At 46.4% G+C, this 23,309-nt stretch overlaps 2 protein-coding genes across 5 annotated transcripts in view; both read left to right on the plus strand.

Annotated features, from left to right (window-relative positions):
* Positions 1-17,086, plus strand: part of RNF121 (ring finger protein 121) — a 76,309-nt gene extending 59,223 nt beyond the window's left edge. Inside the window, exons 6-9 of the mRNA XM_024572558.4 lie at positions 1,250-1,370; positions 13,334-13,467; positions 14,090-14,191; positions 15,822-17,086. Coding sequence (XP_024428326.1) covers positions 1,250-1,370; positions 13,334-13,467; positions 14,090-14,191; positions 15,822-15,942 — 478 coding nt within the window. The 3' untranslated portion in view covers positions 15,943-17,086. The remainder of the gene's footprint in view (positions 1-1,249; positions 1,371-13,333; positions 13,468-14,089; positions 14,192-15,821) is intronic.
* Positions 17,087-17,218: 132 nt separating this feature from the next.
* On the plus strand, positions 17,219-22,196 carry IL18BP (interleukin 18 binding protein). Of its 4 annotated transcripts, XM_045181796.3 has the most exons (7): positions 17,219-18,365; positions 18,904-18,948; positions 19,297-19,385; positions 19,756-19,962; positions 20,598-20,721; positions 20,800-20,947; positions 21,183-22,194. In XM_045181796.3, the coding sequence occupies exons 3-7, from the start codon at positions 19,358-19,360 to the stop codon at positions 21,252-21,254; spliced, it is 579 nt and encodes a 192-aa protein (XP_045037731.2). In that variant the 5' UTR covers positions 17,219-18,365; positions 18,904-18,948; positions 19,297-19,357; the 3' UTR covers positions 21,255-22,194. The 4 variants fall into 4 exon arrangements, 3 of the variants coding, with proteins under 3 accessions (XP_045037731.2, XP_045037730.2, XP_024428327.2); XM_045181795.3 differs by having other exon boundaries at positions 17,219-18,948; XR_006652926.2 differs by having other exon boundaries at positions 17,219-19,385; positions 20,632-20,721; positions 21,183-22,196.
* The last annotated feature ends 1,113 nt before the right edge of the window (positions 22,197-23,309 follow it).

The following is a 23,309-nucleotide window of genomic DNA, read 5'->3' on the forward strand; positions in this document are numbered from 1 at the left end:
AGAGGACAGCCATGGAATTCTTTCTTCTAGGGCTAGAACAGGCGGAAAGAATAAACAGGCCCCGCGAAGGCTTACAGGAACTTACCAGTGTAGAGTCTAACACATGATATCAAAGAAAACCAAGATATTTCCAGATATGTTCTTAACCTGTATGGTTTAAAAAAATAAAAATCAAGATTCTGTATTATGCTGCTGATCAAGTTAATTGGTATAAAATCATGATGTCTAGTTATTAGGTTAAATGCTATAAGATTGATAAGCAAATTCCATTTTCTGAGATAAGTATCATTTACAGCTTAAGTGAACACATACAGTTCCTGGTCCAAACAAAGGTACTTTTCTGTAATAATAAACATTTATGGACTCAAAGTTGCAAATTATTGGTCCTTGGACTTACTAAAACAAACCTCCTGATATTATAGGCAAGAACCTTGTCCTTATATCTGAAACCTGTATAATTTTACACCCCAATGAATTCAGTTTGAAAAAAATTTTTTTCTCCTTCTTAGTAATTACGCATGGACCAAAATGTAACTTGATGACATTATACAGAATGTATAGATGCAACCTAAAATTTTACAGTAACTGGTGTGTAACTGACTAACCTTTTTTTCCTAAAAGCTGGGGTTGGCAAACTTCTTCTGTAAATGGTTAAATAATAAATATTTTAGGCTTTGGGATAAAAGGCAAAATCTAGGATATGATATAGGTACTCGTATAGCAAGAGAGAAAACTCCTTCCTTGCCCCATCTTGTTTGCCTGTTTGTCTCAGACGGTGGACATACTTTGTGCTCACTTGCTATCGGATGACACATTCTCAGAAGCAGGGCCCTGACAAGGGGTATGTAACACCTGGGATCATTTTCTTTCTCTGCTCCAGTGACACCAGTGGAGTACCACCACTGTTGCCAATAGTGGAGTCCCCAGTGTGTAGGCGCCAACCAGAACGGGCCCTCGGCAGCTGCTGTGCATGGTTGCCAGTTGGAGGAGGCGGGCACTGGGAACACAGTGAGCAAGCGGGGCAGGAGGTGATAGCCTGCGTGGTCCTTGCAGCTCGCAAGGATAGCCTGTTCAAGCAGTGCCCACAGACAATATAAAAACAGGAAGCAGGCCAGATCTGGTCTTAGTGTGCCAACACTTGCTCTAGCCCTTGTACCTTCCAACTACTGCCTTCTGTGTCCCAGAGTAGTCACCCAAAGCAGTTGTGTCCCAGGGCAGGCCTTAACAGGCCATGCTACTTCCTTTACAGGATCAAACCAGAAGATTGTATGGACTTTGGCATTTCTCTCCTCTTCTATGGCCTGTACTATGGTGTCCTTGAGCGGGACTTTGCAGAAATGTGTGCAGACTACATGGCGTCTACCATAGGGGTGAGTTTACCTGGGCTATTAATACTGCCTCCTGCCACCTCTCAACAGTTTGAGATAGTATCACTTGTTTGACAGAAGAGATAAGCCATATAAAATCCTTCAAGACGTGGATGGTATGTATGGAGATTTCTTCCTTAAAATTTGGAAAGTCAGATCTCAGATGTACCCTGGAATTTTTAACTTGAAGACCATTGTAGGAAAGAACCGCTTTCCCCTGCAGGAAGTTACCATTCATTCAACAAGTATTTATATAATGTCTACATGCCTCAATAATTTATATGCTGGAATTACAAAGGTATACAGAAATACATATGGTCCTTACCTAAATGGAGTTTACTACTCTCTAGTGAGTAAGCCATCTAGGGATGGCTGTTAAGGTAATAAACACAAGAATAAGCATAAAATTGTAACTTCAGTAAATATTATGAAGGAAATGTTCATGGTGCAATGAACAAATATAGTAGAGGCATTTGACTTAGTCTCAGGTCTCAAAAATATCTTCCCTGAAGAAGAGACTACTGATCTGACTTGAGCAATGAGTAGGAGTTAATTAGATGAAGTGGGAAGTGAAGTGAAAATAGGTAGAGAAAACACTATGTGTAGGAGTCCTGTAGTGGGAGAAAGGGTGGGCATTTTGAGGAACTAAGGCTGATAAAGTTGTAGAGCTGAGAGTATAGTGAAGTATCTGGAGACAGAGGCTAGACTACAAAAATCCTTACAGGATGAATAACAGATTGTGATTTTTTATACTAAAAAGACTGGGAAATGACTGTCAGATTTGCATTTTGAAAAGATTGCACTGGCTGCTGGGTAGAGAACAGATTGGAGAGGAGTCCACAGGTGACAGTGGATCACCTAAGACTATCTAAGGGACAATTAAATAGTCTGGGGAAGATGAAAGAAGTTCAGATTGGGCTAGAGATGGTGGAAAGGGAGAGAAGAGCACTATTTGAGAAGTATTTTGGAGGTAGATTTGATGGGACTTGGATTTAGATTGGTTCTGGAGCCTGAAGGAAAACCTATGAAGGAAAGGTAGGTATCAAAGCTGAGATTTCTAACTCAAACAGCTCTTTGAATGGTGCATTTTTTAGTGAGATAGGAAATCTTGTCAGAGGACAAGGTGGATACTGTGGAGAAATTCCTCAAGCTTAAAATGTGGGTAAAGTAATAGGCAATCTGAGAAATCCAAGTCAGTATCCCTATTTCTTTTTTCCTAATGGAAATATGTCTTTGTTTTGCTGTTTATATTTTCTTAATTATCTAAATAGCACAGAAGTGTCCCCCATCTCAGTGTAATCCCATTAGACCCCATGCCAAGAAAAAATATTTCAAAGTTTAATGGACATTTCTCCATTTCTCTGCTGACATATATGTGACTCTGTCTGATGAAAGTGGCCTGAAAGGCATTCAGAAGTTCTTGCCACATCGTGGGCTGACTGAAGCTTGAAGTAAATCCCTAGGAGAATCTTAGGGAAGTAGGTTCTCTTGAGCATCCAGATACCAGTCTGTTTTTAGTCAGCAAATATCAGTGGAGACCGAGTGATAAGAACAGGAAAGGACTGGTGCTGACTTTACGTGACATGCCTCAGGAACTCTTCAGGGGTTTGAGGAAGTTTTACAGATGGGAGACTTATTTGCTGTGTGAACTGGTATGTTCGTGCCACTGCCATCTCGTTTGTGCCACAGGCCAGTAGGCTTAGGACAGTTTAGGTTTAAATAATACTCAGCCATCACCTTGGATACCTTTAATCAAGTATAGTTTTAGATCTAGGACTTTGTTTCTCAGTATTATGGGACAATTTACTTTTCCTATAATGGATCAAATTGAAAACAAAGCATACTGGGTTACTTTATAGACAGCTTATAGGTTGGGTTTTTGTTTAACAGCTGTCTTATGTTTTAGCTTTATTTTGCTGTCTCTTACATATGTGTGCAGGCTTCAGGTTTTTAACTAGTTCACTTCCAAGAGATTTCTAGACCCTAGATAATCTAATTATTAACTTCACTTTCAACAGCAGCTGTTCTCAAAGACTGCTTCTGTGGCATAGCCAGCTTTTCAAAGTGACTCTTACCAGTGTCCTTTCCTTTACCCTCTAGTGATTTCCTTTTCTTTTCATTCTGTTTTTACAGGACCAATTCTCTGATTTTCCCAGGTTGTTGCCAACTTTCTCTCAAGGTTATTATCAACTGCCAATTTAAGCATAACCTTAATTTCCTCAGGTGGGTCACTAATAACCAATCCAGGGGATCCCTCTTCTGTCCAAATGGGACTGAGCTCAGAATTGATCCACAAGTTAGCTTCTCCTCTAGGATTTGAGCTGGACCTCTTTGCATGTTCTTGGGAAGAATTACTGGGTGCTTCCAATAATTACAAGTGATAATCCCTAATAAGGTAATTAATTCCCTAATTATGACAAATCCCAGCTTTACCGAAAGACCTGGCAGGAGAATTTCTTGTTAGGGTAGAGAGTGCCTCAAAAACCAGCTCTTGACCCCTATATTCTCCTTCCTTTATGGAATCTAGTACCCCCACCATTCTACATTCATTCTGTAATATCCTGGCCCAAGAATAAACCCATGTACTTTCCTGTACCTCTGAGCACAAGAACAAGGATCAGTCAGTCAGTCACATTCACATTGGACTTTATGAAAAGGTTGAGGAGGATAGCAGGAAAATTATCCATGGGTACTTGACTGAGGTTAATCTGACTTACAGGCTGCCTGCTTTGTAGGCCTTCCAGACCCTGCCTTGTCCAACTCTCCGCCTACCTCTGTGTAGCCAGTGCCGTTTTAGTGCCCACCACATCCAGACATCTATTTTTCCAGTGTCTAGACCTAGAGCCTGTGTCCCTGACAAAAATATGCCACCCCTCCTCTATTCCTCAGGCCCGCCTTCCGAATCCTGGTATCTTACATGAGGACCTCTCTCTCTTCCCTGTGTAATTGACATTGAGAGTGGCTGTCCCTTTCAGAGAAGCCACTCTATCCAACTCCTGTCCAACATAGGTGGCCTTTGCTGACCCTAACTGCAGACAGTTTGCTGTTTCCCCAGGTTCCCGTCTCAGGGCAGGGAGTGGGTCATAGGAAGACTGGAAGGCTTGTGATATTACTGGATGAGTCACCAGGAGTGCATTCATTGTTTCCCGTAGCAAATACAAGGGAGACCCCCAAAAAACAGAATTTGCTTATAAAAAATTGCATATTTATTCTTAAATGTTAAAACTTCAGTCATCTTCAAAGTACTCTCCATTTGATGCACTACGCCTATCGAGATACTTTTTTAAGTCTGAATACTATTCCACTGTATGTATATACCACAGTTTCAGTCCTGGTCTTTTTTTATAGTCTTTTGTACGTGCTGTGGTCAAAACTCCTACCCCAGAGAGTCATAGATGATGTTGGAGCTGTTCTGCTTACCAGGTCAGGAACTAGGTCTTACTCTTCACTGGTTCCCCTTTGAGAGTGGTTTGACCTATAAAGATCTGCGATTTATTAATGTCAGAGTTCTTAGAACTGAAACCAGGAGGTTTTATAAGTGTATTAACAAGCATTCTCAATTCCTTTTCATGTTCTACACTACTCTGTTTAGTGTAGAGCAGCTCTTTGGTTTGTCTAATGAGGAGGAATTTGTAATATGAACCTAAAGTAACACTCTTCTTACAAAGAGCCTAGGGAACCTTGGATATATGGGTTTTTTTTTTTTTTTTTTCCAGCTTGTCACTGTGAGGTCATAAGCTTGTGACAGCCAGTCAGTAGAGTTTCCTTTCACACCCAAAAGTCATGTTGGAGTGGGGTGGAGGAGGGTGGAGGATTGTGAAATAGGCCTATTTATGGGGCTTCTTCCAGGCAGGGTAGTAACACAGTGTTCATCTACACTGGGTCTGCTTCACACTTTGTTCTTCTGAGCAGCTTCTGTACCGCAGAGTTACCTCCTCAGTGGCCCCAGATAACATCAGGATAGGACTAGCTGCCCATTCATGTGGCTTAAAGTAGTGGAAAGAGCTTTGGAGTCAGAATCAGACAGACCTTGTTTCAAATTCTAATCCACTTTTAATTAACTAACTGTGTACTCTTAAGCAAGTAACTTGACCTCTCTGATCTCGTTTTCTTAGCTATAATAATATTACCAGACTTACAGAATTGTTGTAAGGAACGAATAGTTAATGTAAAGCATTTTGCAGAGTTTGCAACATTGCCCAGTCCTGCTTTTCTTTTTTTGCTGATATTTTCTGTCTCCTCTGTTAACGTTTTCTTTTCTTAAATGTTACTGTTCCTCTGAGCTCAAACCAAAGTCATTCTTCTCTACCGTTTACCAGGGTATTTCCCTTTTCTTTTTCCATGGCTTCCAGATTTCTAATCCAGAACTCTTTTCTGACCTTTATAGTTCAGCTGTCTATTTGGCATCATCTATCTGTCCACTTCTCTCAATTTTTACTGCTGTCAGATAAACCCAAGCCATCCCCTTAGTACAGGCCTCCATCATCTATTGCTTTTAAGGAATTATAATTCTCTCTTAGCTCTCCTCTTTGAATCCTCTTTGACCTTGTCTCCAATTCATTTTTCACACAGAAGACAAAGTGATCTTTTTGAAAATTTGAGTCCGATTATGTTATTCTTTACTTAAATAAAGCCCTTAGATGTTTTCCATTTCATGTACAGAATTTTTCATATGGCTGATAAGGTCTACTGCTTTCCTTTCTTACAACTCTCTAGCCACATTAGGTTCCTTTCCATTCCGCAAGTGCATCAAGCCTCAGTGCCTCTTTTCCCTTCTGTCCATCTTCATCTTGTTAGCTGCCACCCATCCTTTCCCTCTCAGCCTAAAATGCCACCCAAGTAAGGCTTCACAGATGACCTAGGCCTAGTTAGGGGCCCTTTCATTGCAATGTTCTTTCATAGCCCTTTTAGTGCCTTTTAATAATTCTTATTTTAGCCTTTTTAATAATTAGTTCTCATATATATACACATATATATGTAAACAAAACGTCAGTCTTCCCTAGCTGTAGGTTTCATGAGGTCAAGGCCAGGTCTGTGTTTTTGCACATTATATCCCAAGAACCTTGTCCAGTGGCTGGCGCATACTTACTAGGTGCCCAATACATTTTGATGGAAGGAAGGAAGAGTTTGGGTGGATTGCTCAAGGTCATCAAGACAGTGACAGAGGACTGAAATTAGGTCTGTCTAATCCCGACAAACCATGTAGCCCCTTGATCCCTTTTCACTGAGAAATCAGGTTCTTGAAGTTAAACTGAAATCTGCCTCCTGTAATTTACCCAACTTAACCTCAGCGTCTCCTGTCTGGTTTCTGTGAGCTGTGGGATGGCTAGGGCTTTCCTGACTTGACAGGATTACCTGATGACTTCGTAGAAACTTTGAGGGATTTGATCCTGCCTGCCTGCTGCCACATTAGCCTTGTGAGGAGAACTCAAGAAACTAGGGGCCTAACAGACATGCTCCTCCTACAGTAGGAGGGTTTCCCTCCTACTGTAGTTCCCTTTGAGCCTGAAACTTTTGCTCCAGTGTCCTGGGGGGCAGAACTTGGGGATGATTTGAGGAAAAGCTCTTCCTCAGAGCTCTAACATATCTCCTGCATTGGAGTTTTCCTGTTTTTGTTGTTTTTTTTTACTGTCAGCCAGTGCTGTGGGCCAGAGGGAGTGGCCCTGTTCCTGTGCTACATGATTGTGTAGGGACTCAGTGCCAGAGATGGACTTTGGTCTTTCTCTGTTCAATTTGATGTGCCTAGAAATTCTAAGTTGGAACACATTTCAGAACTATAAGCCTATTTGAGCTCTGGAGAGGTGTTTCTCAGAGGTTCCCTCCACTGCCACCGCCAATACTAACATTCTAATATTCCAGCTTTTGATAATTGTATAGTTACTGGACTCCCACGGGACTTGGCCCTGCCCTCTGACTCTAGCTTATCCTTTTCCACTGTCTTCTGCACTCTTGATAAATCATAACCTTTTGAATAACTGCTTCTCAGGGAGCTACGTAGCTAATTATTCTGCAGCTTCAGTAAATATTGATGGAACTCCTTGGGAAGAAGCCAGAGAGTCTGGATTGTAGTCCCACTTTGCTTTTAGTGTTCCGTGATAGTGAGAGAGCTCACCTTGAGCCACTTCACACAGTTTTGCAAGAGGGTGAGGTGGGGGTGAAGGCAGGAAGCTCTGTATCCATGGATTGTTGGAGCAGTGTCACAGCCGTGCTGGTAGGGTGGGGGGGCTCTGCCTGCAGAGCCTCTCGGGCCACCACGGTTGAGAATGGTGAGGGAAGGTGGCTGATCTCTCAAAAGGAGAAGAGTCTTGAGCCTGTTTGTCAATGGACTTTTATTGGGTTCAATTTGCACAGGAATACAGGTAAAGCTCTTCAATCATTGTCAGGCAGTAATGATCAAATAATAGAAAACATACAAAGAACTATGAGGGCTTATTCTGAATCAGAGTCAGTTAGCTGAAGTGCCATAAAACTTTGGGAAACAAACTCCTTTCATGCTGGGACCCTTATCAGAAAACTGAGAGCATTCTTAGCAAAGCAGGTTTCACAGAATTTATGCATTCTTTCTGCCTGATTGCCCTGAGGAACCACCCTCCCTCATTGTTTCAGGCTTAAGTGAGGCAGGGAAAGTAAGGCAGCCAAGAGATTAGGAGACTTCTCGCAGATAGAATGAGGACTCAGGCTATGTCAAAGCCAAGGGGCAAGGGTCCATCACCCCCTCTTTCTATAGCCCCCCAAGTCCTTCCCTGAACATCCCTTCGTGACCATGCCTGTCCTAGGTTGCCCCTGCCTTGAGGAGTCTTACCTGTCATTGGCTAACCAGTCATCCGTCCAGGGTCAAGCAGGGTGAAGTAAAAGGGGGCAGAGGTGGTGTCCCTGCCGGGAAGATAAGCTTTGTCTCCTTAGTGGTTTATGGTCCCAAGGTCTCTCACTCAGCCTTAGCCGTGGTGGGTAATAGCTTCTGCAACCAGGCAGGGTGGTTCCCAACACTCTGCCTTCTCCCTTTCAGGACTCTGGGGATCAGGTAGCAGTTCTGATGACTGAAAGAGGCCATTCCTCAGAAGGGCAGCTTGGAGTGAGGGAAGTCCCCAGCTTCAGCTGAGGTTCTGGCAGGCACAGCTGTGTCTGCTCTGGTGTTCCTGTTGTCATCCTTCCTTGCTGCCTGTCCCAACAATATGTGCCAGCCCCCCCTCCACTACTGTTCCTCACCAAGCTCAGGGCTTTGGCTTTTTCAGGAGTTAGTGTCTTGGAATCAAAAGAAAAACAGAGCAAACTCAATTAAGAAAACACATGAAGGCTAAGTACCCTTAATCTATAGATAAAATTATAATAAATGCAGTCTTTTAAAAACTCCATTATATACTTTTATAAGATGTAAAGCTATAGAAATTAGTTGTACAACAATGTGAATATACTTAAAATGAACTGTACATTTAAAAATAGTTAAAACAGAGAGAGATGGCTTCTGCAGTTTGGGGAATGACTCAGCACATGGGTCCTGGCAGCTGTTCCCTCGGAGCAGTTCTCTCCCCAGAGCCACCAACCCCAGACTTTCCTCAAGCGTCTCTAGTCCACTCTGCCCTCCTTTTGCCAGCACCCAGGGAATTTCGGTCAAATTGGTGGCATAGGCAGACATGGCTTGCCTCTTTGCACAACCACATCAAAATTACAACTGAAAAATAGAACAACCATCACTCAGAACCTTCAGAAATCAAGTTGAATGGAAGTCTGACAACTACAGAATTACAGAAACCACATCCATCCAGACTGGTAGGAGGAGTGCAGATGCAGAATGGCTGATCCCACACCCGTGTGAGGTGGGTAAGAATTCAGGAGGGACATCTCAGGAGAAAGAAGTCTGGCTGCAAAAACCAGCAGGGATTGAATTGGTGCAAGAAACTGATGGAGCCCCAAACATTTCCTCTTAAAGACCCACACATGGACTTACTCAGATTTACTCCCTGAGTTCCAGTACTGCACTGGGATAGCAGCTTGAAAGACCTCAGTGGCATACTGAGAGAAACTGGGGTATCTGGCATCAGTGCAAGCAGAGGCCGTTGTCCCTTTTCTGAGTCCTCCCCCCATAGAACCACTGAGCCAGCAAGCCAGCAGTGGTGTTTGCCCTGCCTTGGATATCCCTAGAGACTCTGCCCCACCCAACTTAAGGGCCCACCCAAGCTGCTTTTCCATAGGAATGGCTCGTCTTGGCTCATGCTGCACAACTTCCTAAATCCTCTCAAACAAGCAATAGCTAGCATCAGTGAGCCCCAGGCCCTGTACTAGCAGTAGCCAGCCTAGATTCACAGCTTGACTTTGGGAATCTCCAAGCCCAGCACCAGTAACAGCCATCTCACATTGCTTTATAGCTCAGGCAGGGTGGCCCCAGGCAAAACACGGGTGGAGGCTTACCTTGGCCTGCACCACCCAGGAGACCCTAGGGCCACCGTACCTAGTAGACAGCTAAAGACCACGTCAGAGCCCCACCACCCTGACCCTGAACAGCTGATTTCACCACGGAGGGTAGAGGTTGGTGGTCAGTGGTCACAGCCAATCCTTGCAGCTGACTGGCCTGGGTACATCCCTCCCATTGATCTGCCAACAGCAACCAAACCTTAACTACAAGAGGAGAGTATGCTCAGCCCACATGAAGGGCACACTTTGAGTACTCAGCGTGAGTGACGGGAGGTTGTAACACTGGACCCTACAGGACACCTACTACATTAGCCCACACTACCAAGACACAGAGTCACAGCAGCTCTAATACATAGAAACAAACACACGGAGGCTGCCAAAACGAGGAGACAGAGAAACATGGCACAAATGAAAGAACAGATCAAAACTCCAGAAAAAAAGCTGAATGAAACGGAGATAAGCAATCTATCAGATGCACAATTTGAAAAACTGCTTATAAGGATGCTCAAGGAACTTACTGAGGACCTCAACATCATAGAAAAGATCCATTCGAATCAAAGGGTGCACTAATTAAAATAAAGAACAATTTACAGGGAAACAACAGTAGAATGGATGAAGCTGAGAATCCAATCAATGATTTGTAACATAAGGAAACAAAAAACAACCAATCAAAACACCAAGAAGAAAAGAATCCAAAATATTAGGGTAGTATAACCAGCCTCTGGGACAACTTCAAGAGCTCTAACGTTCACATCATAGGGGTGCCAAAAAGAGAAGAGAAAGAGCAAGAAATTGGAAATCTATTTGAAACAAAATAATGAAAGAACTTCCCTAGTTTGGTGAAGGAAAATAGACAGGCCAGTCCAGGAAGCACAGAGAGTCCCAAACAAGATGGATGCAGAGGCCCACTCTTAAGACACATCATAATGAAAATGCCAAAGGTTAAAGATAAAAGAGAATCTTAAAAGCAGCAAGAGAAAAGAAGTTAGTTATCTATAGGAGAGTTCACATAAGAGCTGATTTCTCAAAAGAACTCTGCAGGCTAGAAGGGATTGGCAAGAAATGTTCAAAGTCATGAAAAGCGGGGACCTACTGCCAAGATTGCTCTACCCAGCAGAGCTGTCATTTAGAATCCAGGGGCAGATAAAGAGCTTCCCAGACTAGAAAAAACACCAGTGAGTTCATCATCACCAAACCATTATTATGTGGGATGTTGAAGGGGCTTATTAAAAAAAAAGATCAAAACTATGAATAATAAAATGCCAATAAATAATACCTATCAACAATTGAATCTGAAAAACTAAGCAAACAAGAAGAACAGAGACAGAATCACGGAAACCAGATTCATTTTGATGGTTACCAGACAGGAGGGGGGTGTAGGGAAATGGGTGAGGAGGTGATGGGATTAAGAAGTACAAATAGGTAGTTACAGAATAGCCACAGCGATATAAAGTACAGTATAGGAAATGGAGTAGCCAAATAGAACTTACGTGTGTGACCCATGGACATGAACAAATGTGTAGGTATTGGCTGAGGGAGTGGAGGGTGGTAAAGGGGGAAAAGTCAGGAGAACTGTAATAGCATAATCAAAAAAAAATTAATAAAATAAAAATAGTTAAAATGGTAAATTTTATGTTTTATAACAATTTTTAAAACAAAAGGAAAAAACTATAGGTCTTAAAATTTTTTAATGAATAAATTTCAAGTCTTTTCTCCTTGGGGTGAGAAGGAAATGATAAGTAGCTAAAGTATGCAAAATTTAGAATTTTGTTTTGGAGACTGGAGTTGGTTATCCATTGCAATTAATTATCCATGGTAGTAAATAATCTTTAATCTAAAAGTAATATATATTCATTAATGAAAATTTGAGTACAGAAAAGTAGGCAAAAGGCAAAATCATCTATAATCCTACTACCAAAACACCATTTTTTAGAAGATTTTATTTTTATTTTAGAGAGAGGGGAAAGAGGGAGAGAAACATTGATGTGTGAGAGAGAAACATCAGTTGGTTTCTTCTCTCATGTGCCCAGACCGGGGACCAAACCTACAACCTAGCACGTGCCCTGACCTGGAATCACACGGGCAACCTTTTGCTTTGTGGGATGGCACCCAATCACCTGAACTGCACCAGTCAGGACCATTTTAGCCATTTTTCTCCACATGGTATTTATTTTTGTTCTTTTCATCACTTCTTTTTTTTTCACTTTAGTCATTTGGAAGTGTACAATTTAGTACCTTAATTACATTCACAATATTGTGTAACTGTCGCCCCAAACAGAAACTCTACCCGTTAAGCAGTAACTTCCTGTTCCGTCCTCCTAACCCCTGACTAATTTACTTTCTGTCTTTATGAATTTGCCTATTTTAGGTATTTTATATAAATGGAGTCTTACAATATTTGTCCTTTTTTGTCCACTTATTTCACCTTCTTTAGTGGTTTCAAGGTTTGTGTGTGTTGTAGCATGTTTCAAAACTTCATTATTTTTAATGACAGAATAATATTCCATTGTGTGGAATATTAGTTTTTTGTTTTCCCATCCATCTATTGATGGACACAGGGATTGTTTCCACCTTCTGGCTGTTGTGAATAGTGCTGTGATGAGCACTGGCATACAAGTATGTGTTTAGTCCCTGTTTTCATTTCTTGGAAGGTAGGTACCTAAGATTGGAATTGCTGTGTCATGGTGATTTTTTGTGTAACTTTTTTTTTTAAAGATTTTATTTATTTATTTTTAGAGAGAGGGGAAGGGAAGGAGAAAGAGAGGGAGAGAAGCATCAATGTGCGGCTGCCTGTTGTGTGTGCACACCAACTGGAGACCCGGCCCACAGCCCAGGCGTGGGCCCTGGCCGGGAGTCAGACTGGTGACCCTTTGGTTCACAGGCCAGCACTCAGTCCACTGAGCCACACCAGCCAGGGCTCTTTGTGTAACTTTTAGAGGAAGTGCCAAACTCTTTGCCTATTTAGTTATGAATGACACGCTTAAATGAATATCTGTACGCATGAAGCTTTTTTGACATTTGTATTTATTTATTTAAATTCCTTGAAGTGAAATTAATGAGTGAAAGTGTGTGACAGTCGGACACACTGTGCCAAATGCCATCCAAAAGGATCGACCCTCTTGTGCTGCTGCCGCGAGTGTCCAAGAACGCCCTTACCACCAAAACAGCATTGCTCTGGATGTTTTGGTTTTGCGTCTTAGAGATGTGGTCCGTATCTGTGGAACTATAGTCAGGCCACAGGGTGACTTACCTGACATAGCTCCTGGTCTCCAGCCCTGAGTCCTTCTCCCTACCATTATCCTTTTCCCTGAGGCTGGCCCAACCTAGTTGTCAGGTCCTGTTAGATCTGACCTCCAAACCCATCTCTGGTCTGTCCCTTTCTCCCCATTCACCCAGCAAGGATGAGGCCAATTTAGTGAATAAAAGATGTCCTCTGGCTTTGTGACCTCCCCCTGCAACTTTGCTTTCTTGCTAGAGGACCTAAGGCCTCTGTGTAGCTTCCCACTGTGTGTGATTCTCACATCTTCCTGTCTTTTCCTTGTGTTCTTCTCTCCCAGTTCTACAGCGAGTCGGGCATACCTACCAAACACCTCTCGGACAGCATGTGTGCCGTGTGTGGCCAGCAGATCCATGTGGATGTCAGTGAAGAGGGCATCATCGAGAACACATACAGGCTGTCTTGCAATCACGTGTATCCTGCCTGGAGCTCCTGGGTCATATGCACACTGCAGTCAGGAAGGGAAGGGGGCATGGTGCCCCAACTGTAGAGTGTAGGAGAGTCACAAGAGGGCAGACATTTGGGTGATGTTCCTTGCGAGAGAAGCTGACATCCAGGAGTGGTGTCTGCAGCCTTGCTTAATATTCCCTGTGGATGGGAGCCACTCTTATGTAAATTATATTCATAGCCTGGATGGATCAGAGAGGAGCTTTCAGCTGCAGGAGCTTCCCCAAGATTGGATGGGTCACAGGGGAAGAGTATCCTCTTACTGCATCTCTGTTTCAGAATCAGATCCCCTGAATAACACTTCTCAGATGTGTCATGTACTTAGCTCTCATTCTCTGCCATGTATTATGTTATCTGCACTTTTCCCCGAAACAACCGTGGAAGGTAGAGATCATTATTCTTACTTCACATGTGAGCAAAAAGGTTCAGAGAGAAGGGACTTGCCCAAGATTATACAGCTGATAAGGGGTGAGGCCAGGCTTTTGAACCTTTCTCCAGAGCTAGTGCATGGGCATCTGAAAGACTAGCACAGAGCTGGAGTGGCCTCCCCAGCTGCCTGCCGCCATTTCCCTTGACCAGTGGTGCTCAGATTCCACGAGTTCTGCATCCGCGGCTGGTGCATTGTGGGAAAGAAGCAGACGTGTCCCTACTGCAAAGAGAAGGTAGATCTCAAGAGGATGTTCAGCAACCCGTATCCTTTGTTTGGGTTCTTTTGGAGAGTGGGCAGTGGGAAGAAAGCACTGGCCATGGTGACCAGGCATTTGAGTCCTCCTGGGGCCCTCCCTCCTGCCCCCAACCTGGTACACATCCACCATTCTTTTTGGCCTCGGGTCTAAGAAAGCTGGGAGTGGAACATGGGGCAGGACTAACGCCTCAGCTTCTCATCATCATTCTAGAATCCTCAAGAGTAAGTTGGTAGTTATGGCACCTACCACTTACTGCTTGCTTACTATGTTCCTGGTACTGTGTTAAGTGATCTGCTCATAATTAATCTCATTTAATTCTCAAGCAACTTTACAGCTTGGGTATTCTCATTTTACAGATGAAACAGTTTGAGTAACTTGCTCAATGTTACATAACTAATGGGTGATGGTGCCTTGTCTCTGACATGCGGGGTTGGAGACCATGGTGGTCTTGCCTGTGTAGGGCCTGCAAGGTGCAGGGATGGCTGAGGGACTCCCTGTCCCCATCCACTATGAACACACGACCTGTGCTCCTCTGAGCTACCACTTCATACCCTGCCAGCCTTCCCCACTGTACCCTCACCCTCCTCACTCTCCTCACAGCCTGTCTGTTGGAAAGTACCCAGCCACTTATCTGCCTGTCCCCTTTATTTCCCCTGGGGTCCAGAGACCCAGCTTTCTCCCCTCTCTTCCCAGCTGCCCTTTTTCTTGGTGCATGGTTTCCTGTTCCCTGGACACTAGCTGGGCTGTGGGGGAACCAGTGCATTCCCAGTACATTTGCACAGTCCCTGAACAGGAGATAGGCCCTTTTAAGGTTCCTTGCCTGGTTCTTGCAGGGACTAGTTTAGGACCAGCTAAGTAACTCCGTGGTCAAGCTGATAGTTGGGGCTTCCCTTAGTTCTCAGAGACTAGGCCAGTCTTCTCTTTCTGATGCCTTTGGAGAGGTTCTCTCTCTCCCCCAAGTCTCAGGAGGTCAACCTAGTCCTTGCCCAGAGCCAGAATCCCAGGCTTCCTTTCCTGGTGTCTTGCCCACTGTTTAGCTATAATGCAAAATGAAGAGAGTTCATCTCCAGAGCCACTGGGCCTCAGTAGGACCTGGTGCTTAGTGCCTCTGGGTGGGGGTTTCCTGGGGCCTCCGCCAGGGGTTATCTCCTGTGACTAGCCTCTTGTTTCCTTCTGCCTCTGTCCCTAGATCAACCTCTCCCTTGACCTAGAAAGTTTCCTATTGGGCCTTACAAGAACCTTCGGGGTTATGTTATTTAACTCCCAGCTTCCCTGTAGCCATTGGCACAGGTACATTTACAGCAGTCTCAGGCTGTTTTCTCCACACTGCCAGTCCCATCTCAGAGAAGTCGTTATTACATGGGTGACCCTCTCTGCCTGTCGGTCGTGAAGAACTTAGTTTCACGTCTCCACCCCCATCTTCTGCACTGTTCCCTTCTGCCCTCCCTCCACTTTTCTCTGGGTTTAGCCCTTTATTCCAACATGGAAAGGCTGGTGAGGCTTTCTAGAAAGCAGGCTGATTCTGTGGAGCAACTGGAAAGTGTGGGCAGTCCCAGGGAGGACATGGGCAAACCCATCCCTTAGACCAACCTTAGCAGCTCTACGCATAGCCTCTTTCCTTTAACACTCTGGCAGCTGGGAGAGGCCTCACGTCATGTACGGGCAGCTGCTGGATTGGCTTCGATACTTGGTAGCCTGGCAGCCTGTCATCATTGGCCTGGTACAAGGCATCAACTACATCCTGGGCCTGGAATAGTCAGGCAGAAGAGCATCCACCCACCATGGACCTCAGGGCACACTCCTTTCTGCCCTTCAAGACCTCCTGGGGGGAAATACTCAAGGGGCACTTGGGCCATTCAGGACCCTTCTGGCTGTGACCAGGCTGGGGAGGGATATGATGGTGAGCTAGCCAGTGGGGCTGTCAGCAGTGGGGGCTTTTTAAAAAGAAAACTATTTTGATGAATATATTTAAAAACCTTTTATATTGTGGAGCATAAGAATTGCCCCAACTCCTCCAGGCCTTATCCTTCCTGCTTGCGCAGGGCAGGAGCAAAGCCACAACAATTTTGGTTTAAAGGAGCCTTCTTGCCTCTGGCTGAGAGCCTCAGCCTACCCCCTTCCTTCCTTCCCTCCGTGGGGCTCAAGCCTGACACACTCTGTGTGGAAGAGCTGCAGCCCTCCGACTGGTGACGCAGACGAGTACTGAGAGGTGAGGTGTCTTCTATCTTTCCCTGTCCGGGAGGCGTAGGCTGGCTGAAGCAAGTGGAGCCTTGTGACTTTTCCAGTGAGGGAAGCCTCGGCACCTCAGAGTGCATTGAGGATTTGTTTACGGGCGGCCAGAAGCAGTAACAGCTTGGGTAACCTGCCCCGAGCAGGACTCTACTCAGCCAGGACCGGAGGCCATGGGGGCTGCTGTGCCGGGAAGTGGTGACATGTGCCAAAGGCCATTCTGCCACATCACTTCCTTCCCTGAAAGCCTGGGTGAGTGTGTGTACGTGCATCTGAATGGGCGCGACAGAAGGACTGTGAGCAACATGAGACTTATCCCTGTCATCAGTGTTCCCTGGAAGCTGGCAGGGGATTCCCAGGCCGGGGAGTATCCCTGTGTCAGCCTCGTCACTCACGGACCCTGCCTGGGACTGCCAACAAGAGTTGGGGTAGGTAGGAGGAGGGTAAGGCCCAGGTGAGTATGGCTTCTGAAAAGGGGTTCCAGGGAGACAGACCCCAGCTCTGGTCCTAGAAGTTTTGAAGGAAGTAGGAGGGCAGACATGGGCCTTCCACGCTGTGCTCCTAGGGAGTATGGCCCAGCTGGGCCTACCCCTTCAAGGGCAGCAAGAACCAAGAAAGATCTTGTCACTCCATTCTTAATAAAGCTCCATGAGCTGGGTTGGAAAGTTGAACATTATCTTGCTTTTCTTTTTCCCACCTCCTTCCTTGGGGTTCTCAGGGGTGCATTGGCTGCCTTTTGTTGCTCCCATTGGAGAGCTGGGGCCCTGGGTGGTTGGTCCCGCACAGCATCCTATGGCAGAAGGGGCCCTGGGGCATATACTGGGAGGCCGTGTCCCCATCACCTGAGGTCTGCCCTGCCACCACCCCTTCTCATGAGCCATCCTCGACTTTGATTCTCTTACTGAGTCTGGCTTCCCATGGTTCTCCATTGCTCATGCCCATCTTCAGAGGGTGGAGAAGGGACTGGTTGAAGGGACCAGGGATCATCCTTGCACTTCTGTCCCCTCAACTCCCACATCAGGCTCATGTGAGAAGCTGAGGCCCAGCTGTTCAAGGCTCGCGCTTCATATCTCACCAGTCCTGAGTCCCATGACCTCCCAGCCGCCAAACTCTGGGCTCACACTGGAAGCAGAAGCCTATCTCCTCTCCATCTCATCCCCCACCCCCACTTCAAAGGGCTGTGCGTCTCAGAGCCCCTGGCAACCTCGCCTCCTGACTTAACTGCGGTGCTGGGGTGCCTGGGGAAGCGTTTCCGGTGCCCTGCAGTGTAGGAGTTCCTGGGGCAGGAGGTAGGGGAGGGACTGAGGGTTGGAAATGTCAAGTGGAGCCACAGAGAACAGGATGTTCTCCTAAATGAGGAGTGAGTCTGGTTTTCCACACCAGGAAAACCCCTGTGGGGTTGGAGCGGACAGTGTTCCTGACACATCCTCTAAACCCAGTTTCGTGCCCTTACCTCCCTGGCTCTGTCCCCAGCTCTCCCGTCCTGCTGACCACAGAAGTCACAAACCTCAGTCACTCAGGTTTTGTCCTTCACACCTGATACATGTATGCATTGGGTCACCAGTCTTTTTCTGCCTCCATGACCCTGGCAGTGAGTGCCTCCTTCAGTTTGCATCCCAGGTGCCTCACCTCACCTCACCGTAGTCCTGGCCCTGCCATAGCCCCAGCTCCATCTGTCCCATCGGTGACCAGGCTGGTGTTGCTGGAGCCAGTGCTGGGCCATTCACCCTCTTCCCTGGGAAGTGCCCTCGATTTAGGACGAGGGCACCAGCTCACGTTTCACGGTCTTCGCTTGCCTCTGAGAGGTTCCTGCAGACAAGTCTGGGCAGTGCCATCAGTGCAGTTCCCTTGGCGTGGCTCACATGGGACCAGGCGTAGCTGAACTGAGCCGTGGAGCTCCGAGAAGGGCAATTATGAAAGTTGGGGCTCTTCAGGCTTCTTGGGAGACAGGTAGGGGAATCTAGACTGTCTGGTGAACCCAGACCTGCATCTCTGGCCAAGGAGCTGGGTTGAGAGAAGTGAGAAGAGTTCAGGTGGTGCTGGCCCAGTGTCTGGGGAGTGAGGAGCCTGAGAAGAGTCAGGATGTGGATGGGCTGGGGTGACGTTGAACATGAAAAGGTCAAAGTAATCCAACATATTGGGGTCCCCAGTGCCGAGGACGGTTGTCCCCTGAATACCAATGGGATCTCTGAGAGAGACTTTCATACCCTTTGTGACCATGGGAGGGTGAGACTAAGGGTAGATAAGAGGCCCCACCCAGTCTAATACCATCTGGAGAGTAGGGTGTGCTAGGAAGTAGCCAGTTGCTGCCCACTGTGAATGGCGGCTCATGCCCAGTGGGCAGTAACCTGCCAGGTGGCTTGTCTGTGTGTGCTCATTGTCCGTAGAGCCGACTTTGCATGCCCTCATTAGAGCAAAAGTGAAAGTGAAATGGGATGCGGGGCCAGTGCTTTCCCAGAAGGATTTCACTCTATCCTGCCTTTCCCAGAACCAACTCTGGCAGTGAAGAGAGCTTGTCTCCCTTTGTGACTGGGTGAGTACCTGGTCCTCTTTGGGCCCCAGTTTCTCCATCCCTATGCTAAAGGGATTAGGATGGACTGGAAACCAGCATGGTTGGTAATACAAGCTTGGGTGAGAAAAACTGTCGCTTGGGTGACACTCCAGCTTTGTTTCTGTGTGCTGAAGAGCTCCACCCTCTGCTGGATGCTTGCCTTCCTGTTGTCATTTGGGACAGGTGGACAGAGGAAATAGCAATGCCCGGCAGTCCACTGAAAGTCAGGCCTAAGTGGGGCTGTGGAATCTACAGGGAGGAGAGGGCTACACTTGAGAGATGTGGAAAAGTAGTTATTCACCATTCTCCTCCCCCCGCCTGTCCCCAAAGAGGAGGAAGTTCATCACATACTTATATAGAGCCAGGCGTGCCAGCTCCTGACACATACATCATGACCACGAGATGGAACTGGACACCAGGTGGGACCTGGGGCTGTGTTTGGGGGAGTGAGTGGGAGGGGACGGGAGAGCGGGAAGGGCTCTGAGAACAGGATGGAGCAGTGTGGCTGCCCCAAGCTGTAGCCCCCAGGTGACTCTGCTCCACTGTGCTGCTCTTTCAGCCTCTGTCCAGGCACTCTGGCTCTGGTTCCATTCCAAAATCTCCCTGTGCTCCCTTCAAAAAGGGACAGGAGGAAGGAGTTAGGGTCCTTCTGCCCTTCCAGTTCCCTGGGCAGGGGCCAGGGCTATATCTAGGCAGCAACCCCCTCTCCAATCAAGATCTCAGCCTGGGTGCTGAGCATTCCCAGGCTGTCCCAATAGCTGCTGATCTCTGTGGCTGTCTTTTCCTCAGACACCAGCCCTTTGTGGGTCCTGTTCCTGTGTGTCCACATCATCTCCCATTTGGCCAGAGCCACACCCATACTTCAGGCCATCACAGCTGCCTCAACCTCAGCTGGGATCACAAAAGACCCTTCTTCCTCCCGACCCCCTACTCTCACAACAGCTAAGTGCTGCCCAGCATTGGAGGTGACCTGGCCAGAAGTGGAAGTCTCACTAAGTAAGGAGCAATTATAAAGATCCCAGGAGGGCACAAGTGGGTTGGAGGGTGGGCTGTGGGCACAGAGGGCCCAAGGGGTTGACCCACGAACTTACTGCCCTGCTCTTCTGTGATGTAGCCTCCCACCGACCCCACCAGCTTGGCTGGGCACTCAGCATTCTCCCTCTCCCCGCTGGCATCATGAATGTGGGCACAGGCCCAGCTCTCAAGATGTTTCCTATCAAATGTGACAGAACTCAGTCATAAGGAAAGGTCAGAAGATGCCCGGAGTCTAGGCTGCAGTGTGCTTCAAGGCCCAGCCCCTCTCCTCACAGCCCACTTGCCTTCTGGCCACCTCAGGGGAGAAGTGGCCCACTGGAGCTGCCTCCTTGTCTGGGGCTCCTAGAGTCAGTGAAGCTGGACACTAGAAAAGGTCACCACCTGAACCAAGGACCTGTTCCCAAACTCTTGCTCAGCCCTGGGCCTCCATTGTAGACAACTGCCCCTCCTCTTTAGCGAACTTGCCCACCTGGGTGGTGTGCAAGCAGCACTCTAGGTCCCTGGATTGTGGGGACTGCAGATCCTGTGGGCAGGTCACCGGATGGCAGGGGGAGGGTCAGCTCTGCATAAGGGCTGATGGCTGCCTGTGTCCCTAGATGGAACGCTGACTTTGTCCTGTACCGCCTACAGCCGCTTCCACCACTTCAGCATCCTTTACTGGCTGGGCAATGGTTCCTTCATTGAGCATCTCCCAGGCCGGCTGTGGGAGGGCAGCACCAGGTGAGGGGTGTGGTGGGAGGCCAGCAGGAGGGAGGCAGCCTCTTGCAGTCCTCTCATGGCCTTTCTTCTCCCCTCCAGGTGGGAGCGCAGGGGCACGAGCACCCAGCTGTGGAAGGCCTTGGTGCTGGAGGAGCTGAGCCCTGCCTTGCGGAACACCAACTTCTCTTGTGTTTTCACCGATCCTGAGCACACTGTCCAGCGTCACATCATCCTGGCCCAACTCTTGGTGAGGAAACTGAGGAAAGGTTTCCAGGGTTAGGAGGACATCTGTTCAAGTGTAGGGAGGAAAGGGTGGGTGGGGTCCACCCACAGTCTCTAGCTAATGACAAACAGTCCCCAACCCTGAAGTAGAAACTAGAAAGAACTTTGGACTCAGGCAGAGGAGGCATGGCCTAGAGGAATGTGGCAAGAAATATCCCTCCCCCCTTGACTCTATCCTTGTCTGCCTTCACTTCCGCCAGGCTGGGCTGAGGAGAGTTGTGCCCCCTACTGAAGAAGCCCTCCAGAGGGTCCCCTCCACCTCACCATCCTGACAGATGAACTCTAAAGCCTGGTTGAAATGCCACCTCATCATTGACGTCTAGGCTCTCAGCTCAGGCCACGTTCTGCAGCAACTCATTGTTGTTATACTTGTACCAGTGTACCTGGTTTTCCCGTGCTTCCTGGATATTGCACTTTTTACAAATTGAAGGTTTGGGGCAGCTCTGTGTTGAGGAAGCCTATTAGTACCATTTTTCCAACAGCATTTACTCACTTTATATCACATTTTGGTAATTCTTGCAATATTTCAAACTTTTTCATCATTATTATATTTGTTATGATAATCTGTGATCTGTGACCTTTGATGTTGCTGTTGAAATTGTTTTTGGGTGTCATAAACCACAGCACCTGAAATGAACTTAATCAATGTGTGTTTTCTGACTGCTCTACCGACTGGCTATTCCCCATCTCTCTCCCCGTCCTTGGGCCTCCCCATTCCCCCAGACATACAATGTCGAAATCAGGCCGATCATTAACCCTACAGTGGCCTGTAAGTGTTCTAGTGAAAGGAAGAGTCGCTTGTCTTTCACTTTAAATCAAAAGCTAGAAATGATTCCGCTTAATGAGGAAGGCATGTCAAAAACTGAGATAGGCCACAAGCTAGGCCTCTTCCAACAGCCAAGTTGTAAATGCAAAGGAAAAGTTCGTGAAGGAAATGAAAAATGCTGTTCCAGTGAACACATTAATAATAACAAAGCAAAAGAGCCTTATTGCTAATGGAAAGTTTTAATGGTCTGGATAGGTGAAACCAGCCACAACATTCCTTTAAGCCAGAGCCTAATCCAGAGAAAGGCCCTAACACTCTTCAATTCTGTGAAGGCTGAGCGAGGTGAGGAGGCTGCAAAAGAAAAGTCGGAAGCTAGCAGAGGTTGGTTCATGAGGTTTAAGGAAAGCCGTCTCCATAACATTAAAGCACAAGGTGAAGCAGCAAGTGCTGATACAGAAGCTGCAGCAAATTATCCAAAAGATGTAAGATAATGAAGGTGGCTGCACTAAACAGATTTTCAATGTAAAGGAAGCAGCCTTTGAAAAGAAGATGCCATCTAGGACTTTCATAGCTGGAGATGAGAAGTCAGTGCCTGGTGTCCAAGGATCTAATGCAGCTGCTGACTTTTAAGTCGAAGCCAGTGTTCATTTACTGTTAATCCTAAGGCCCTTAAGAATTATGCTAAATCTCTTCTGCCTGTGCTCTGTTCTCTGCAAATGGAACACGGAAGCCTGCATGACAGCATGTCTGTTTTTATTATGGTTCACTGAATATTTGTAGCCCACTGTTGGAACCTAGTGCTCAGACAAAAAGATTCCTTTCACAATATTACTGCTCATTGACAAGCACCTGGTCCAAGAGCTCTATTGGAGATGCACGAAATTAATGTTTTCACACCTGTTAACACATCTATTTTGCAACCCATGGATCAATGAGTAATTCCAACTTTCAAGTCTTTGCCACAGTGATTCCTCTGATGGATCTGGGCAAAGTAAATTGGAAACCTGGTAAGGGTTCACCATTCTAGATGCTATTAAGAACATTTGTGATTCATGGGAAGAGGTCAAAATATCACCATTAACAGGAGACTGGAAGAAGTTGGTTCCAACTGTCATAGATAACTTGAAGGGGTTCAAGACTTCAGTGGAGGAAGTAACTGCAGATGTGGAAATAGCAAGAGAACTAGAAGTGGAGCTTGATGACTAAATTGCTAGCCTCGTGATAGAGCTTTAAAGAGGAGTTGCTTCTTATGGATGACCAAAGTGGTTTCTTGAGGTGGAATCTATTCCTGTGAAGATTCTGTGAAGAATGTTGAAATGTCAACAAAGGATTCCAGGGGTGTCCCAACTTTTGGCGTCTCTGCGCCACACTGGAAGAGGGGTTTGTCTTGGGCCACATATTAAATATGTTGTGATGCATAATCATAAAAAAGAAATCTTCAAAAGTAAATTTACAGTTTTGTGTTGGGCTACATTCACAGCCATCCTGGGCTGCATGTGGCCCAGAGGCAACAGGTTGGACACCCCTGTTAAATTGCATAAACTTAGTTGATAAAGTAGCA

The sequence above is a fragment of the Desmodus rotundus genome, chromosome 5 (genome assembly GCF_022682495.2).
Source record: "Desmodus rotundus isolate HL8 chromosome 5, HLdesRot8A.1, whole genome shotgun sequence".
Taxonomy (NCBI): Eukaryota; Metazoa; Chordata; class Mammalia; order Chiroptera; family Phyllostomidae; genus Desmodus; species Desmodus rotundus.